Source organism: Phaenicophaeus curvirostris, chromosome 26 (genome assembly GCF_032191515.1).
Source record: "Phaenicophaeus curvirostris isolate KB17595 chromosome 26, BPBGC_Pcur_1.0, whole genome shotgun sequence".
Taxonomy (NCBI): domain Eukaryota; kingdom Metazoa; phylum Chordata; class Aves; order Cuculiformes; family Cuculidae; genus Phaenicophaeus; species Phaenicophaeus curvirostris.
In genome coordinates this window covers 4,750,491-4,770,844 of record NC_091417.1, presented here as the reverse complement: position 1 = coordinate 4,770,844, position 20,354 = coordinate 4,750,491, and the positions used below count along the sequence as shown (strand labels likewise).

At 41.5% G+C, this 20,354-nt stretch overlaps 4 protein-coding genes across 4 annotated transcripts; 1 reads left to right on the top strand and 3 right to left on the bottom strand.

Annotated features, from left to right (window-relative positions):
• Window positions 1-252: 252 nt before the first annotated feature.
• LOC138731007 (olfactory receptor 10C1-like) lies at window positions 253-1,017 on the bottom strand. Its single transcript, XM_069876698.1, has one exon. The coding sequence runs from the start codon at window positions 1,015-1,017 to the stop codon at window positions 253-255; it is 765 nt and encodes a 254-aa protein (XP_069732799.1).
• A 6,239-nt stretch (window positions 1,018-7,256) lies between these two features.
• On the top strand, window positions 7,257-8,195 carry LOC138731099 (olfactory receptor 4S2-like). Its single transcript, XM_069876812.1, has one exon. The coding sequence runs from the start codon at window positions 7,257-7,259 to the stop codon at window positions 8,193-8,195; it is 939 nt and encodes a 312-aa protein (XP_069732913.1).
• Window positions 8,196-10,851: 2,656 nt separating this feature from the next.
• Window positions 10,852-11,793, bottom strand: LOC138731006 (olfactory receptor 5V1-like). Its single transcript, XM_069876697.1, has one exon. It carries the CDS (start codon window positions 11,791-11,793, stop codon window positions 10,852-10,854), a length of 942 nt encoding a protein of 313 aa, XP_069732798.1.
• A 6,671-nt stretch (window positions 11,794-18,464) lies between these two features.
• Window positions 18,465-19,418, bottom strand: LOC138731105 (olfactory receptor 6B1-like). The gene has a single exon (XM_069876819.1). It carries the CDS (start codon window positions 19,398-19,400, stop codon window positions 18,465-18,467), a length of 936 nt encoding a protein of 311 aa, XP_069732920.1. The 5' UTR covers window positions 19,401-19,418.
• Between the last annotated feature and the right edge of the window lie 936 nt (window positions 19,419-20,354).

The following is a 20,354-nucleotide window of genomic DNA, read 5'->3' as shown; positions in this document are numbered from 1 at the left end:
AATAGCAAAGAAAAGGGAAAATAAAATTGCATTTAGGTATTTCTTAATTATTTTAAAGAAGTTTCCTTTCAAAATCCTAGCATTCCCCTGCTAACACTTCCTCTTAAAATAGAAAATCTCCGCTCTTCTCCCTCTTCCCTCCCCAAAAGCTGAAATTTTGGGGGGGAAAAATTTGGAAAATATTCTTGCTGAACAAGATTTTACAGTGAAAAAGATCATTGAAGCCACCTGAAACAATGGAAATATTCCTTATCATTTCAAACGAAAATTAATATTCCTCCATCTTTTTCTCAGGGCTCTTTTTACCTCCTCATTCCTCAAAGTATAAATAACAGGATTCAACAAAGGAGTCACCACGGTGTAAGAAAGTGAGAGCAACTTATCTACTGTTGCAGAGTAGCTAGACTTTGGCCTCAAATACATGGAACTTGCGGTCCCATAGAAAAGAGTAACGACTAAAAGGTGTGAGGAGCAAGTGGAAAATGCTTTCTGCTGGCTTTCAGCTGATGGCATCTTGAGAATTGTGGAAATAATGCAAATATATGAATAAATGATCATTACGAAGGGACACACAATAGCAAAGACAGCAACCGCAATGACTTGAATTTCACTCGGGGCGGAGTTACCACAAAGCAGCTCCAAGAGGGGTTGGATCTCACAGAAGAAGTGGTTGATGGCAAGACCACAGAAAGGTAAGCTGAACGTTATGGTAGTGTGTACCAAGCCTACAGCCGTCCCGCAAATGTAAGTTCCAGCAACCAGGCTTTTGCAGACTCTACGGTTCATCATAACAGTATAATGCAAGGGGTAGCATATTGCCACGTAACGGTCAAATGACATGGCAGCCAAGAGAAAACATTCTGCAACTCCAAAAAAAAGGAAGAAAAACATTTGCATTGCACATCCAATCTTGGAAACACCTATTGTTCCCACTATTAGATTCTCAAGGATCTTTGGGACGATGACTGACAGATAGCAGATATCCAAACAGGACAGTTGAGTTAGGAAGAAATACATGGAGGTATGAAGGGTGTTATCACCATGTATTATCAAAGCAATCACTGTGTTTTCCACCAAAGTGAAGATATAAAGAGGAAATAAGATCACAAAGATCAAAATATGCAAGTGAGAGACTTCAGAAAAACCCATGAGTCTGAATTCACTCGCTTCACTGAGGTTTGCAGAAATCATCCCTCTTGGGTACCTAGCAAACTAGAATTTAGAAATTATCCAGATTTTGAAAATATCTTCTCAACAGATTATAAAAGTTTCTGTAGAAAATCAGGTAGTCTTATGCATATAATTTGTCTCCTTTTTCTGGCTGATTTTTCTTCCTTCATAGCATTGTCTTTGAAGTTTGCACGTTTACTACTGTCTTCCAACTCCCATCTAGAGTCTACCCTGTAGAACAAGAAAGAAAGGCACTTTTATAGCATATACATTTTTATGGACTAATCACTTCAAATTCCAACAGCTTCAGTACATCAGTAGCAGCACTAGAATATAACACACAAAAATTCTCACTTATCTAAGTGCTCTGCTCCAGAAGATAATTGCTGCCCTCCAGGTCAGTTGGTTGGAAGTATCTTGTGACTACATTCATGGCTAGGCTACACCACATGAGAAGGGTTAAAGGGCTGTTAAAGACAGGCTTTGCATGCACAAAGATTTATTTCTAGGATCTACAGCTGATGGTAGATGTGTATTTTGAAGTTACCTTGTGGGGAGGGTGGTGGAACAAGAGGAAGAAAGAGAAACTAAATTATGGCATCTCCAGAAAGGCATTCTGCTCTGAGTGCTCTTCCCAGTGAAGCAGGAGAGATGATTCTTGCCAGCACTATATACTGTCCGCAGAGACTTGCTAATGCTGATTGTGGCAATAGGGAATAGTTGTTACTCACAGACTGGTTGGACTCACAGACACCCTTTCTGGTATCTTTGGTTTTAAATAACCCGGAGTATACTTCTTTATAAATCCAGATGTCCTAATAGAATAGCAAAAGCTCTATTTAGCTTTGAAGTAACTACTCTTACATCGTAGAACACCCAATTAAATGAGGGAGTTGTCACATAGGCAAATTTATGCTTTCTTATCAAAATTTGAAGGGGAAGGTATAGAGGGAGGAGTTACTTTCATGTAAGGATATAAAGTCTGCTGGCAAAAACACAGAGCCAAAACTAATGAGGTCCCATGCACACTGCAAAAAAGATTAGTTCTTGAACTGATAGAAACACTAAATTGTTCCAGAGTCAGTGTTGGAAAGAATGATCCCAGAAGCAATCTAATACACGTCTTCTAGAGCAGCAGGATGCAGTTGGTATTGCTACTTTTCCCATGTTAAAATTTAGAAGTAGTTTTAAAGGCATCACATGGTGAACAATGAATTCCCATAGGCAAGCGTGAAAAATGTGTTTTGTAGTTCAGTAGCTCTTGAAGATCAGTGAAGGAGGAAAAGGACCATTTAAGCAGCTTGTCTTGCAGGGCTTTGATACGCGAATATCAAATTGCTGTGCTCTTAATATCTCTTGTATGACTTGATTACATGTGCTTTAAAGTTGTGCCGCCTTGCAGGATGCTAGCAAGATGTAAGCTGTCCTTATCGATTAACTTGGCACCAGATGGCTTGAGCGGAAGCCTTGAAACAAAGAGAGTTTGAAATGAACAGTTCATGGGAGAGGTGGAGCCAGCAGAAACTACTTGTGTTCATCAAGAGTGAAAGAGGGCAAAACAACCAGGTTTGCAGATCACATATGTTGACTTCAAAGGAAACTTCAGTTGGAGGATGGCCATAAAGGTTTCTTCAAAACACCCAGGAACCTTGAAGACCCCTACCTCAAATAACTGGGCATGCACAAGGGGGAGGAGAAATATTATCATTTGTTCTGGGAAATGTAATCAATATGTATGATTATTCTGGGAATTCTAATGAATAGGCATGTTTTCTTGTAATAAAAGAAAGGGTTATTACTAGCTGAGGGGTTCAGTATGCACACAAGGCTTGGAATAATCAATCCACTGTACAACCAGCACTGCCAATAAAGGAATACCTGCTTCTTAATGAAGAAATTGATATTAAGGTTTTCTTATTTTATTCTCGATTTTCAGTGACATTGACAACAAGAAATCTGTACCATGCTGACCTCTGGTGTAACTATTATGCTTTTGACAGTTCTTGGAATCATCACTGTTGGGCCAAAGTTACATAAGTGAGTTGGAATTTATTTCCAACTTATTTCTGATATATTTCCAGGAATGTGACTGACCTAACCTGCAGATGGATAGCTTCATACAACTGTGATCTAAAATACTGCCACTGACAGTCCTCGAATGCTCCTTGGGAAACTTGTAGAAAATGTTAAAACCATGACTTTCATGAGTTTAATAATTTCATAGAATCATAGAATCACCAGGGTGGAAAAGACCCACCGGATCATCGAGTCCAACCATTCCCATCAATCACTAAACCATGTCCCTCAGTACCTCGTCCACCCGTCCCTTAAACCCCTCCAGGGAAGGGGACTCAACCCCCTCCCTGGGCAGCCTCTGCCAGGGACCAATGACCCTTTCTGTGAAAATTTTTTTCCTGATGTCCAGCCTGAACCTCCCCTGGCAGAGCTTGAGGCCATTCCCTCTCGTCCTGTCCCCTGTCACTTGGGAGAAGAGCCCAGCTCCCTCCTCTCCACAACCTCCTTTCAGGGAGTTGGAGAGAGCAATGAGGTCTCCCCTCAGCCTCCTCTTCTCCAGGCTAAACACCCCCATGGTCAGGATGACTATCCCCTGGGATGGTCAGGGCTGAAGCACAGGTCTCACTAGCACCCCTGGGATGGTCAATATACAGCAAGCTCTGAAGCTGGGATGCCTGCTGGGAGTGATAGGACTCAGCGAGGCTCTCTGACCCTTTCCATGAAATATTTTTTCCTAATGTCCAGCCTGAACCTCCCCCGGTGGAGCTTGAGGCCATTCCCTTCATTACACATTTCCAGGGCTACAAACATCATAGTATAAATTTCCCCGTGCTCTGACTCAGGAAAGCAGAATTCCAGCACTTCAAAGAGTTACTCAGGAGAACCCCCTGGGTTATAATCCTCGGACACAAGGGAGTGGAACAGAGCTGGCAAATATTCAAGGATGCTTTCCATAATGCAGAAGAGCGCTCAGTCCCAGATGTAGAAAATCACGCAGGGAAGGGAAGAAACTGGCATGGCTGAGTTGATACCTGTGAGTTAAACTAAAGAAGAAGAGGGAACTGCCCAGGCAGTGCAAACAGGGACAGGGAACCTGGGACATGTATAGGGATGCTGCCTGGTTGTGTAGGGATGAGGTCAGGAGGACCAAGGCACAGCTGGAGCTGCACTTGTCAAGGGAAGTGAAGACTAACAAGAATCAGAATCACCAGGTTGGAAAAGACCCATCAGATCATTGAGTCCAACCATTCCTATCAAATACTAAACATCAAATAAATAAAGAAGGGCTTCTACAGGTACGTCAATCAAAGAGGAAGGTCAAGGGGAACGTACCCCCACTGATGGTTGGGAATTGTGACGTATCAACAGATGAGGAGACAGCTGAGGTACTTAACAACATTTTGCCCCAGTCTTTATTTACTACCTCTCTCCTCCTCTCTCCTGGGTCATGGGACAGCAAGATGGTTACCAGGGGGGTAAACCTCCTCCCACTATAAAGGAGGATAAGTTTTGTGACTACCTGAGGAACCTGAACATCAGCCCAGGGAAGCTGTGGCTGCCCCATATCTGGAGGTGTTCAAGGCCAGGTTGGATGGGGCTTGGATCACCTTGATCCAGTGGGAGGTGTCCCTGCCCATGGCAGGGGGTGGAACAGGATGGGCTTTGAGGTCCCTTCCAACACAAACCAATCTATGTTTCTATGATTCTATTTATGCTGCCATTATGCAATAGCAAGAATAAGCTAAAAAATAAGAATGCTTATGAGATACTTTAGCCTAGGGCAGAAATCAGATTATATATAAATGTCCTGTGTAAAAGACATCTTTATTTCTAGAATGTCTGATTGCAAGCGTAAGCCAATTCGCAAATGGCTAATGCAATATTCATTTGAAACATAAATGCTTCCAGAAGAAACACATCATCAACCATAAACAAAGTCGGCCGGCCAGCAAGCGAACCCCCACACAATGTAACATAATCTAGATGACCGTGCTCCAGCATCACTCTTCAGCAACTACCCTAAAAGCCATCCATTTTTAGCACATCATCAGTGATCTCTAATAAAAAAAAATCTTCATATGCCCCTGGGATCTCATTACTCCACAAGGTCTTGTGCTTTTGCTGCATGATTTACTTTAAATATTCCTGACACAACTTCCCAGTGTTGAGATAGAAAGTTATTCTGGCAGACGCTCTTGGAAGTTATTCTTTGCAAAATGAGAAAGGTTGTTCATTTCAGCTTCTGCAGTTTTCAAAACTGGCAGAGATGAGTATTTCTCTCATAACATTTAAGTAACAATTTGCAGCTGAGACCTGTTGAAAGCATGTAAGATGGTCAGAGGAGGCCATCAGAGGAGCAAGCGAACTCTTGGAGATTGGCACATATAAAATGTAAGTTTTTTGTTTCTTCGCATTGTTCAAGCATGACTGTGAAATCCTGAACTAGAAAACAGGAATTTATTTGAAAGGTTTTAGTTTTAAATTGGGAAAAAAACCCCATAACTACAGTTTTTTCAGGCTTTTTTCACTTAGTGACTTAGTAACTTTCTTTCCCAATTATGTGTTTTTTCCAGAAAGACTGGTCAAAATGCTGTTGACCATGTTACAGAGAGGACTCAAGAACTGGTGACAGCACTTCCTGCATTAGTGTTTGATAGGAATGGTTGGACTCGATGATCCGGTGGGTTCTCTTCCAACCTGGTTATTCTATGATTCTATGATGAATTCTTATCTTGTCCCCTGAACCATATGCATAGGCAACGATGATCCTAACACACACACACTCTGGTCATCACCAAAGTGCTTTTTTTCAGCATACAGAGAGGCATGGTGATAGAGATGGAGATAAAGAAGAGCCTTTCTTCTGCTGCCCTAGAGGATGAGATAGACCTCAAGGCAAAAGAACTGTGAACCGTGATTGCTGAACAAGGTTCAGGACCCAAAGGACTTGCCAATACCACATACAAGGCTACCCCTCTTCTTCCTTTATACATAAATTGTACAGTAGTGATATGCAATGGATACTAGTACCTCAAAGGTGAATTCATAGGTGTCTGAGAGTAAAGGAGATTCACCAGTAGTGCATTCATAAAATCATAAAATCATAGAATCATAGAATCACCAGGTTGGAAAAGACCCATCGGATCATCGAGTCCAACCATTCCCATCAATCACTAAACCATGTCCCTCAGTACCTCGTCCACCCACCCCTTAAACCCCTCCAGGGAAGGTGACTCAACCCCCTCCCTGGGCAGCCTCTGCCAGTGCCCAATGACCCTTTCTGTGAAAAATTTTTTCCTCATGTTCAGCCTGAACCTCCCCTGGCAGAGCTTGAGGCCATTCCCTCTCGTCTGTCCCCTGTCACTACTCTAATGTTGCTATACATGCATTTATGAGGAATTCCACTTTCAGTGCAGGACTTGGGTGAGGTATACAACCCTTTACTAACACATCATTAACATAAATTAGGTCCAAATTATCTCATTTACATACAGTCAGAAAAGTGATCAAAGGAAATGCTGCATAGCTTTTTCTGTGACTGAGCTTATTTAGATTTATTATGGTCAGAGAAATAATGAACAGTAATTCTGTTACATTCTCTTAGAGGGCTGCAAAGGAAAGTATATTTGTGGATGATCAGAGACCCTCCTCAGGCTATGAGAAAAGTGTTGAGACTTGAATTAGAGCCACACTGTTCCTTTTGGTCAACTTTATGTTTCAAAAACAACTTTGTAGATTAAAAACGGGTCTTAAGGGGACTTTGCAACTAGTAGTTTTCAGAAGAGGTCAAGGTGAGAACTAGGATTCTGGAAGATATTTCTACAATGCTCCTCAGGTAAAGAAATTGAACTCACTATCACACACTTCAGTATTATGTTTTGAGTTGAATGTTAGCTGTTATTCTTTGAGGGTAGCATTATCTTTAGATGGAAACAGTCTAAAAAAATGAAAGATAATACACTTACTATTTAATATACAAATGAATGCAGTGTACACATCTGATAATGCCTTGTCTCTAAAGTCATAGCAGAATGCTTTTTTTTTCTTTTTACGCTTCAGGTCCTGTCTGCATGGCATTGATGCAGAACAGGAACAACGTGACGGAGTTCATCCTCCACGGACTCACACAAAATGAGACTGTAGCAAAAGTGTGTTTCTCTTTATTCTTAATCTTCTATGCCGCTATCATACTTGGCAACTTGCTTATCATTATTACTATAAAGACCAGTGGACAATTGGAATCCCCCATGTATTTCTTCCTGAGTTACTTGTCCTTTGTAGACATCAGTTACTCTACTGTCACAGCTCCCAAGCTCATTTATGACCTTCTCATTGAGAAGAAGACCATACCTTTTGCGGGTTGCATAGTTCAACTGTTTGTGGTCCATTTCTTCGGCTGCACCGAGATCTTCATCCTCACAGCGATGGCCTATGATCGTTGTGTTGCTATATGCAAACCCCTTCATTACACAACCATTATGAACAAGCACGTCTGCGGCTGGCTGGTGGCAGCTTCTTGGCTGGGAGGTTTTCTGCACTCCTTGCTGCAGACCCTGCTCACCGTTCAGCTCCCATTTTGCGGGCCTAATGAGATCGACCACTATTTTTGTGATGTGCACCCTTTGCTGAAGCTGGCCTGCACCAACACCTACGTTGTTGGTGTCATTGTGGTTGCTAATAGCGGCTTGATATCCCTGACCACTTTTGTTGTTCTTGTTGTGTCCTATGTTGTTATCCTGGTCTCTTTGAGAACACACTCTTCCGAAGGGCGCCTCAAAATGCTCTCTACCTGCACCTCCCACATCACTGTTGTAATTCTCTTTTTTGGGCCGTGCCTTTTCATCTATATGCGTCCTTCTACCACCTTCACAGTGGACAAGATGGTTTCTGTGTTCTACACCATCGTCACACCGATGCTTAATCCCTTAATCTACACACTGCGAAATGAAGAAGTGAAAAATGCCATGAAAATGTTGTGGCGCAGAAAAGTGAAGAGGGGTGAGAAATGAAAACAATGCATATTTCTAAGACAATATGACCTCAAGAAACCATGGGTAGGGAAGGAGAAGGGTCTTCTTGGTAATATTGCTCTGGTTTTGGAAAGACACTTCAGAACAGAGCTAACACCAAATTCAAGGTTTTATGTAGCTCTCATCCTTTTCTTTGGAAATTGTTAATTGATGGTACTAATGTGCTATTCACCTTCAGGCATGTCATAACTGTATCTATAGGTTTCTCCCAGCACTAAGAAGAACAACCAAACATTTTGAGAGGTTGTTCTTTCCTACAAGGTCCTACAAGCTCCGGAGAGTGATGTGCCTTGACATTTCTGCACAAAGAGGTGCTGATACTACCACGCTTCCAAGAGTAAATGAATCCTTCAGTACAGCACAGCACTGACAGCTTTAATTTCACATATTTTTGTATGCAGACATGAGGCGTCACAAGCAAGCAAGCAGCTGAAGAGAATAAGCAATACCTGGAGCAGATGGGATTAATTTGCTGGAACAGATGTATGAGGGACTTGATATAAAAAAATGCTGGCAAATAAACTCTCCAAGGCTTGTTTTGGAGTTTTAGAAAGCAAGCATCCTTCAGTACAGTGCCAGATGCATGGAGGAATGATTCCACCAATCATATGTAACAAGAAAGAGCTGGGTACAAAATATATTTCCCATCTTCATGCATGTGTGTAACATTGCCCAGAAATCTTATGTATATTCTATTACTTACACGGACTAATTTTAATGTTATTATGAACTTGACAAACAGCCAAATCTCCTGTTGATCATTATCTCCCAGATGATCATTAAGGCCCCTTCCAACCTGAACTAGTCTATGATTCTATGATTCCCTGCACTCCGTGATCAAGAGCCCCTCCGCAGCTTTCCTGTAGCCCATTTCAACACAGGAAGGCTGCTCTAAGGTCTCCCCAGAGCCTTCTCCAGGCTGAACAAGCCCAGTTCTGTTAGCCTGCCCTTGTATGGAAGGTGCTTGAATCATCTCCATGGCCTCCTCTGGAATTGCTCCAACACATCCATGTCCTTCATGTGCTGAGAACTCCAGAACTGAACTCAGGACTCCAGGTGAGATTTCATGAGAGCAGAGCAGAACAGAGGGACAGAATCCCATCCCAAAACTGGCCCCACCACTTTGGATGCAGCCCAGGACACAGTCGGCTTTCTGGGCTGCAATCACACATTGCTGGCTCGTGTTGAGCTTCTCATCCCCCTATACTTCTCTTCAGAGGTGCTCTTGATCAGTTCTCCACCTAGCTTGGGATCGCGCTGACCTAAGTGCAGGACCTTGCCCTTGTTGAACTTGTTGAACTTCATGATGTTCACACAGGCCCAGGTCCCTCTGGATGGCACCCCTTTCCTCCAGTGACACATGCCACACAGCTTGGTGTCATCAGCAAACTTGCTGAGGGTGCCCCCAATCCCACTGTCCATGTCTACCACAAAGACATTAACCATCACTGGTCCCAATACCAGCCCCTGTGAAATGCAACTCATCACTGGTCTCTACTTGGACACTGAGCTATTGACCATAACTCTTTGAGTGTGACAATCCAGCCAATTCCATATTCTAGGAATGGATATGTGTGTGTGTATATGTGTGTGTGTATATATATATAAAGAAGGGTCAGATAAAATGGTGAGAAGGGTGAGATAAAATTACATCCAGAGATCCCTTCCAACCCTGACCACGCTGTGATTGTGCGATTCACATCCAAGAGCACCCAAGCGGGATTACCTTCTAGAGAACATTGACGTAGTCTAATGCCATGATTACATTAATGGACCCTTTGGAATGGTACTTTGTTTTGTATTGTGGCATTCCTACCACTTTTCTCTTTGTCATATGGAGCATCCTAGAGAAACTGGATAAATGGGATGAGAGTGTGACATTATTGGTAGTTTCAGAGACTGAATTTACAGGACAGGATTCCTCTATCCTGTGTTGCAATAACATCAATGCACCTTCACCTCATTGAATTCATACAGTCTGCTGGCAATACTCATACTTCCTTCAATTTAGACAGATTAGTTGGTCTGTAATTGGATTAATATCCCACCAAATTTTAGGGAAATGACAAAAGTTACTGAGTGGGTAAGACTGTCATCATAGATTTCTTCCATGGCACAGAGTGAAATATAAAAACACCTTCACGTTAAAGTCAGAAAATCATCCAGTCCTAAGAAAATATTGGGATTCATCTGCTAAATGTGAGTGCCCATAGTGCAAACTTCTAAAATAACACTGTTCACACTAGATTAATTTTATTGTCACTGGACTTATCAGCAATATAATCCCAGAGTGTGCTGATCAACATTTTAAATCATCTGGCTTGATTAATTGAACCTTAAAAATGTCTATGTTTCCCCATTGCATCTTAAGGTGAGTTGTACTTATTAATATTACCTCTGATTTGTATGTTGACATTGTATATGCCTGAAATTAGGTAAAATTAACCATTCTAAAAATAGCTAACTGCCCATTAGCTGTACAGGGGGACTAGGATATATGAAATCCAGACATAAGCACTTTAACGGAGTGTGTCAACATTTAAGTGGAATCAGTTTAATTTCAATTTCAAAGTTAATTTCAAGTATAGCAAATGACTTGTCTATATTATCACATAAATTTAAGGGTTAAGTAAGTTTAATGAATGTATTTGCTGATAGCTTTTCTCAAAGCTTCTTTAAACTTTTCATTTCTCAAGCTGTAGATCAGGGGATTGAGCATAGGAGTCAGGATAGTATAAAAAACTGATAAGATTTTGTTTAACTCTCTAAGGGCTTTAGTTTTGGGCAACGTGTAGACGACAATGAGGGTTCCATAGAAAAGTATGACTACAATGAGGTGGGAGGAGCAAGTAGAGAAAGCTTTTTGTCTCCCTATGCTAGATGGAATTTTCAGGATAGCAGTGATGATACAAATATAGGACACCAAGGTTAAAATAAATGGAGGCATGGTGCATGCAGAGGCTAAAATGGACATGACCGATTCTGTTTCACGCGTTTCACTGCAGGAGAGCACTAATAATGGCGTGTAATCGCAAAAGAAATGGTCGATTTCGTTGGGTCCGCAGAAAGTCAGCCAGGAGGCATATAGTGTAGTGCAGATGCTGGCCAGAAACCCACAAAGCCAGGATCCACCTGCTAGAAGGAGGCAGGATCTGACACTCATAAGCATGGTGTAATGCAAAGGTTTACATATCGCTATGTAACGATCGTAAGACATTGCAGATAAAAGGTAGCACTCAGCACATGCCAAGGAAGCAAAGAAATAAAATTGCAAGAAACAGCTGTTAAAGGAGATTCTGTTTTCCTTTGTCAGGAAGTTGACCAGCATCCTGGGTAAGATGTTTGAAGTGTAGCAGATCTCCAAGCAAGACAAGTTCCCCAACAAGTAGAACATAGGTGTGTGTAGATGCTGATCTATCACAACCAGAAGAATGATGAGTATGTTCGCAGTTATGGTCACAAAGTAGATTAATGCAAAAAACAGAAAGAGAAAAATACGTAGGTTAGGGATATTCCCAAACCCCAAGAGGATGAATTCTGTGAGAAAAGTCTGATTTTCTTGTTTTGCATCTGCCATGTGAGAAGAAACCCACCAGGATCTGTAAAAAAAAAAAAAAAAAGATAAAATGCACAAGTAGAATAAAAGAATAGTATGATGTTCCTTTATCATATTATTTCTTTCTTTTTCAGTTGAATGTTGGTTTGCAGTCTTGCAATTAAAGTTATTTACATCACTTATGTTTCGGAGAGTCATTCTGGTATCATTTAGATGTCCCTAAGAAGCTGAAATTTCCATGAGGCGCAGTAAAGCTTTCACACAAATGTAGTAAAGGCTCACATTCTTCCAGTCCAGTCAAGAATGTTGGGGTCCCTAAAACGTAGTAAATATTCCAATTAAGGTATCTAAACTGCATATAAAGGTCAATGAAGTAAACGGATAAATATAAGCTCATTGTTTCAATGTTCAGTTAGTCAGAGACATTTCTAAATGACTGTTCATTCTACTCCTAAAGTAGGCATTAAAATAGGTCAAATTATTTGTGTTCTACACCACTTAATGCAACAAGAGTGGAAATAACCAGCATATATGCACACATTTCTTTACAGATTATTTAAAACCAAACTCAGAATAATTTCTTACATCGAATTTAAACCCAGCCTCAGAAACAATACAAATTAGCAGAGGTGGAAAATATTTTCTGTGATTTGCAAACTAGACCATAAAAGTGTAGTTTCTTATACTCTTCATAAAATTTGACAGTTTGAATTCCCTGTAATATTCAGAAAATATCCTAAACTAAAATGACCCAGAAGAATTTCTTCACCATGAGGGTGGGGAGGCCCTGGAGGTTGCCTAGGAAAGCTGTGGCTGCCCATCCCTGGAGGTGTTCAAGGGTAGGTTGGATGGGGCTTGGAGCCCCTGATCCATTGGGAGGTGTCCCTGCCCATGGCAGAAGGGTTGGAACTAGATGGGCTTTAAGGTCCCTGCCAACCCAAACTATTCTACGATTCTAGGATTCTAAGACTGAAGGGGTTTTTTTAGTGTTCCCGGGACATAATCTTGTAAAACAAAAACCCTTCATAAATGTCCTTGTTTTGTTCACAAATGAGAAAATGTAGAAAATGCGCGTTTTCCTTTCCTTCAGTTTTTTTTGCTAAGACTCTCTAACTTGATGTTAGAGACCTGATACTGAGAGGACTATGAAAATATTAATTTACTGTACAGTCCATGGGGGAGAAAAAAGAAAATTACTTGTTGCATTTTTAGCACCGGTGTCGTAGAAGCACTTAGCATCATAGAATCATAGAATAGTTTGGGTTGGAAGGGACCTTAAAGATCATGTAGTTCCAACCTCCTGCCATGGGCAGGGAACCCTTGTTTCTAAATGTCTTTTTCTCTGCCAATCAATGCAGGAAGCACAGAAATTTCAGGTGTCTGAAAGTGAGTGGAGTCCTACTTTTGTTTATAAATATAAACAAATGTTAGCAAGCCTGTTACCTGTTGGACAAATCTTTTGGAAAACTTAGTAGGTCATCGTCATTCGCTTCTGTGGGGAAATTACCGAGGTGGTGCAGCTTCTCTTCTCACCACAAAAAGCAAATCCTAAAAATACAAGCAGAGAAAAAATAATTCAAAACATCGTTTCTAAACGGGCTTTGTAGAACATCCCTCCTGAATATTTTAATACAAAGTAGCATATGAAGACAGATACATCTTTACTACAATATCTTTCATTGGAATTTCTAATTGCCCACGAGCATGCTTAATTTGATGTTTATTATCAGACAGAAAATAAGTGAAGTTTTATCTATTGCAGCTTCTCACCTCAAGAGTGTCAATATAAAAGGACTAGAATTACAGCCAGAAGAACATTGCTTGTCTTCAAGAAAAAATTGTTTTGTGGATGAATTAAGTAATTTGTTTTTCATAAAATCACCTCATCCTTGCTCAGGGTCTTTAAAGGTGTAGGCTCGACTTCTGCCGTCCTTTGCTTTTGTTTCTAGAGCCCAGACCCATGCCATCTCTCCTGGGGGACTTAATTAAGATTCCTAACTTGAATGCCCTGTTACTTTGAAGCGGGAAAACAATAGCAAAAGCTCATTATAACCACCTGACAAAAGGACTCATTATGTGGTGGATTATGAAGGGAAATCAAGATATTATTATGTTAAATTTGGTCTCACAAGGACTGATTGCATGTATCTGAAGCTAAGTCTTTTGTTGCCAATTACTGATTTATTGTATTTTATGTGGTGGTAAGGTTTAACAGGATATGAGAGCATCACCTTCAGAATATTAACCTTCTCGTGAAGCAGATATTAAGAAGGGGTTAATGAACTGTCCTACGGAAGTGTTTACACCACCTCCTCTTTGACTGTAGAAACACTCACACACAAAAAAAAAACCACAGAAATTTTTAAATTATTATTTTTTTAATGTTTAAGTCAAAGTAGGTTGACTATCAAGATACTTAAAAGAACAGAGTACTCATTTTTGTAATTTTCTAAAGAATGTAAGAACAAAAATTACTAAATTCCTACTTATAACCAAGTGAATCACGAGCAGGAATCTTTCTGTTGAAATGAAGAATTCAAGATCATAGACTCATGGAATGGCTTGGGTTGGAAGGGACCTTAAAGGTTATCCAGTTTCAACCTCCCCTGCCACGGGCAGGGACACTTCCCACTGGATCTGGCTGCCCAAGGCCCATCCAGCCTGGCCTTGAACACCTCCAGGGATGATCAGAAGATTTGTGACTGTCAACACGGCTTCACTAAGGGCAAACTGTGCCTGATAAATTTGGTGGCCTTCTATGATAGGGCTATAGCATTGGCAGATAAGAGTGTTATCATCTACCTGTACTTGTAGAGAACATTTAATACTGTCCTGCATGACATTCTTGTCTCTAAACTGGAGAGACAGATGGACCTCTCAGTGGTTAAAGAACTGGTTGGATGGTTGCATGCAAAGAGTTGTGGTCAAAGGCTCAATGTCAAGGTAAAGGCCGACGATGAGCAGCGTTCCACAGAGGTCGATATGGAGATCAGTGTTGTTTAACACCTTTGTTGCAGACATGGAGAGTGGGATTGAGGGCACCCTCAGCAAGTTTGCTGATGACACCATGCTGCGTGGTGCCGTCAACACACTGGAGGGAAGGGATGCCACCCAGAGGAACCTTGACAGACTTCAGAGGTGGGCCTGTGCAAACCTCATGAAGTTCAGCAAGGCCAAGTGTAAGGGCCTGCACCTAGACCAGGGCAATCCCAATCACAAATTCAGACTGAGCAGAGAACAGATTGAGAGCAGCCCTGGAGAGAAGGGCTTGCGGGTGTTGATGGATGAGATGTTCAACGTGAGCCAGCAATGTGCTCTTGCAGCCCAGAAAGCCAACTGTATCCTGGGCTGCATCAGAACAAACGTGGCCAGCAGCACAAGGGAGGTGATCTTCCCCCTCTACTCTGCTCTCCTAAGACCCCAGCTGGAACCCTGCATGCAGTTCTGGAGCCCTCAGCACAGAAAGAACATGGGTCTGTTGGAGCAAGTCCAGAGCAGGGCTATAAAGATGATCAGAGGGCTGGAGCACCTCTTATACAAGGACAGACTGAGAGGGTTAGGCTTGTTCAGCCTGGAGAAGAGAAGGCTCCAGGAAGACCTTAGAGCAGCCTTCCAGTATTGAAAGGAGCTCCAGAAAAGCTGGGGAGGGGCTCTTGGTCAGGGAGTGCAGGAATAGGGCAAGAGGAAAAAGTTTTGACTGGAACAGGGGAGACTGAGATGGCATCTTAGGAAGAAATGGGTTTCTGTGAGGGTAGTGAGGCACTGGCCCAGATTGCCCAGAGAAGTGGTGGCTGTCCCATCCCTGAAGGTGTTGGACGGGGCTTTGATTGGTTTTATACTATTTTGCACATCAGAGAATTCTCCTGTTTATTAATATTTCTTCACACTTAGTTTCTCTAAAGGTGTTGGTTATGAAATGGGCTTTTACTAGAGTTCATTTGATGAACAGTAGTTCATGCTGGTTTGTGTTTGACAGGAATTGTTGGACTTGATGAACCGGTGGGTCTCTTCCAACCTGGTGATTCTATGATTCTATGATTCTATGATTCTCAAATTTGGTGATCTGGAGACCTTACTTCCTATATTCTCTGGACTCCTTCCACAATTTATACTTGTGCCCATCATTTCCCAATGCTTCAATCTACCTAATTCCCTCTGCGGGGCCACTTGCCCACCAAGGGAGTCAGCAGCACCTCCCAGTTTGGTTTCATCTACAAAATTGCTAATAGAGCATTCAACTCGTGCACCAGATCATTGATAAACATATTGAACAGAACTGTCCCTAGAATAGAGCCGTGAGGAACACAGCTGGTTACTGGTCACTGGGTTCCACTGTGCTCCATGGGCTGCACTGATGGATTCCCATCATCTGCCAACCCGTAGTTTAGACACTTAGGGCAGAGATGAGCAGGAGGTGTCCTCTACTATGTTGTTTAAGTATTCGAAAGCATTATGCATGCCAACAGTTATGACTCAACACTTAAGGAACATCCAGAACCTCAAGCAGTTACAGCGTAAGGTTAGGGAAGAAACCTTTGAGCATCTCAAATGGTACTAGACACAGATCTCTAGGCAACCAAATTGTGTGTCCGAATATTGACTTTGCATTTTAGACAGTTCCATTTAAGACATCTGGAGCTGAATCTTACTCTCATAACATTGTTCATGTATTTAAAGTTGTGTTTTATACATAATTAGAGATATGCTATTGTATCGCAGATGTGTGCAAGATAGAATACGGTATCTGTGGGAGATTTACACTTTTCTGAAGTGAGAAATGGAGGCTAGATAATACCAGTGTATCACAAATGGCACTTGATCCCTTTAATAATGTGACCCACAGCATTATATATCCTCCGTGTTCTTTGTAACATGTGATAAGGTGTGTATGCAAATGCTTTTAGGGACTGCAACTTTGATCAGTTATGAGTTGGTTTGAGCACAACAGATCTCCCTGTCATTAGATGTTGCAAACTACAGTATAACAGGGAGACATAAACTTATGCAGAAAATCAGTTAATCCAGAACACTTAAGTTCCTTTAAAAAAAAAATCTTCAATTTCTGGAGTTGCCAATTTCTGTTTATCACACTTTTGCCACCCGTGTTTTGCACCTGAAGGTGCTGGTCTATTATAATATCTTCAAGAAAGATACTCACTCTGCAAGGTTTCACTTGAAATGTCACTTATTCCTGATAAAGAAAATGCTATTTCCTTTCAGATGCTTCACAGCTTGAGCTGTGTAGCATCAAACAGACCTGGGATCAGCGAACAGTATGTTGAGCACATCTCTCTGTGGAATTCTCACACACCTCTGATCACTCAAGCTATAATTTTCCCTTGAAAAGAAACAATTCTATCCAGTCTTCTAACGGTCAAACAGACAGAATGTTCCCATGAGAAATTTTTGCTGCACTTTTAGGTAAAATCAAAAACAGACAACTGGAGTAATCACAGTGGGAGCTGGTTGCACGATACACTGTTAAATGCATCTGGCAAAGTTTACCCTGCAGCCAGTGAATGTGCACCGCACGACGGAAGTCTGAAGGCCAAGTTCTGCATGCACATTCTCAAGTGACAGTGGACAGGACAAGAGGGAATGGCCTCAAGCTCTGCCAGAGGAGGTTTAGGCTGGACATTAGGAAAAAATTTTTCAGGGAAAGGGTCATTGGGCACTGGCAGAGGCTGCCCAGGGAGGGGGTTGAGTCACCTTCCCTGGAGGGGTTTAAAGGTGGATGAGGTGCTGAGGGACATGGTTTAGTGATTGATGGGAATGGTTGGACTCGATGATTCAATGGGTCTTTTCCAAACTGGTGATTCTATGATTCTATGATTCAATAAAGATATCTGGGCTTATTCAGGTTAAATGTCATATGGAACACTAATTCCTTGGTGTACAACGGTCTTGAAGTCAGGTTTGCTACACACTACCATACACCAAACATATGGCTGGGTGAAAGTGTGATTGCATGAATAGCAGAGATACAGCAAAGAGCATTTTTCCATATACAGTAAGACTATGACAGAATAAGGAAGTCAGTCTTTTTTTCAGATGGATGTTTTAGCTCTGTCTACAGGGATTTGGCCAACTGATTTTCAATGATATCCAACTTTCCTACACGGTTTTTAAAATTAGAAAACTAGACTTTGGGATTTTTAACAGGCTGCCCAGGGAAGGGATTGAGTCACCTTCCCTGGAGGTGTTTAAGAGATGGGTGGATGAGGTGCTGAGAGACATGGTTTAGTGATTGATGGGAATGGTTGGACTAGATGATCCGGTGGATTTTTTCCAACCTGGTGATTCTATGATTCTATGAAATTATCCATCAGCCAAGATTCTAGGATGTCTATTTTTGCTATCATCATTTGACTATATTTGCTATTGTGGCAATATAATTTACAGCCAGGTGTATTTTCCCTGCCCATGGCAGGGGGTTTGAACTAGATGATCTTCAAGGTCTCTTCCAATCCAAACTATTCTATGATTCTATTTCAGTCATCAAAATACCCTCATGAATGGGAAGGAGACATTTCCACATAGAAATATGATTTCTTCCTTGACAAACTTCAGTGCGGCGAGACAGGAATAACTGAGTCAGCAATGAACAAGCTGCAGTGGTCTTACTCAACTACATTTCAAGAGGGAAACTTCTCACTACTGTCCCTGTTCCTCTTTATCCTTAGCCAATGATGTTACCGATGTGCAGAGCAGCTTGTGCTTATGATCTTCCTCAGAATTTCTTTCACCTCCTTGTTCCTCAGACAATAGATGAGAGGGTTCAGCGCTGGAGTGAATACAGCATAAAAGACAGAGACTATTTTGTTGAGATTGAACGGATGGATCCTCCTGGGCCTGGCATACATGAAAAGAGTGGCTGAGAAAAAGATAATTACTACAGTGAAATGGGAGGTGCAAGTGGAAAAGGCTTTTCTCCTTCCCTGGGCTGAGGGCATACACAGGATAGTTGACAAGATACGGCAGTAAGAGAAAACAATGATCAGGAGAGGTATCAACAGGATCACCAAAGCTAATACAAAGTCCACTGTCTCCGCAAGGGACATGTCAGTGCAGGAAAGGTTCAAGACTGGCGAGATATCACAAAAGAAATGGTTTATGACTTGCGGACCACAAAATGTGAGGCGTGAAATAAAAGACACCTTGACCAGGGAAATGGAAAATCCTCCTGCCCATGAAAGAATCGATAGCTGAAAGCACAATTTGTGGGTCATGATGGCTGGGTAGCGCAAGGGATGACAGACGGCCAAGTAGCGGTCATAGGCCATCACAGCCAGGAGGACACATTCAGTGCACATCAGGGAGATAAAGAAGTAGAGCTGGGTCATGCAGCTCGAGAACGAGATGGTCATGCTCTGTGTCCAGAACCCAAGCAAAAGCCTAGGCAACGTTACTGAGACATACCAGATCTCCAGGAAGGACAAGTTCCCCAGGAAATAATACATCGGCTTTTGGAGGCGAAGGTTCCTTCTGACCACAAAGATGATGATTGTATTCTCAGTGATTGTTACCATGTAGGTGACTAGAAAGACCACGTAAAGTAAGGTCTGAACCTGCAGCCCATAGGAAAATCCCAGAAGAATGAACTCATCGATAGCAGTTCGGTTCTTCATTCCACGTTGGGTGCCCACAGCTATCCTGCAGCTGTCAAAGCAGAAGGAAAAGCAAATGTAAGAGTTCCACAACAGCAAGTGTATATGAGGAATTAAGGCTCTTACTTAACTGTTTCCTGTGGAAATGTGTTACAAAGTAGAACCAACATTTCTTACAAGAAGCAAAGAAAATGAGGGGGACACATGTCTCAGTTTCCAATAGCTTGTTACTCGGCTTTCAATAGCAACATTGGAAAAACAAATCTAAATGTAGCAAAAAAAAAAAAAACCTCCACAAGATCTCTGTGACGCACACTATTTTCCTGTAGAATGATTTTATTCTTACTGATTTTAAGGGAAATGAGAGCAAATAATGCACACATAAACATACCTCATTCCAATTTAGTTACTTTTAGATATTACATCATGTTAATATATGTGTTTGTATACGCATGTACAAAAGAAGTCTTGATCTATTCACAACACAATCTTTATTTTCTTTCATTACCCACCTGAAACATGTGTGATCCTTTGACTGATTAAGGGATGACAATTTCGACTGGAGACAAGGCAGTTTCTTTCTCCAAATCTGAAAACAGAAGACTTTCAGACAATGGCAGCAGGGTACTTTTAAAATACCTTTTATCCGTCCAAAAGGAAATAAAAAATCCCTTTCCCCTTCCTGGCCAAGTTCCATGATGCAAAGAAGATCCTGAGCAAAAAAAATATTCCCCATAAAGAATACTAGCAACTTTCTAAACCTCAGTGAAGAGCAGAAATGGCACAAGAAATCATCAGACACCTGCCTTCACATTTAGCTCCTACAGTGCTCATTCTATCTTGTTTTTACTACTCATGAACTTAATAAAAAGAACTGTATATGTACAATTAGAAAAGTAATTTGGTAAAAAAGAGTAGACACTAGGCATCGGTGAGTATTTATGCATTTACAAAACACACTGGTTATTTTTGTAT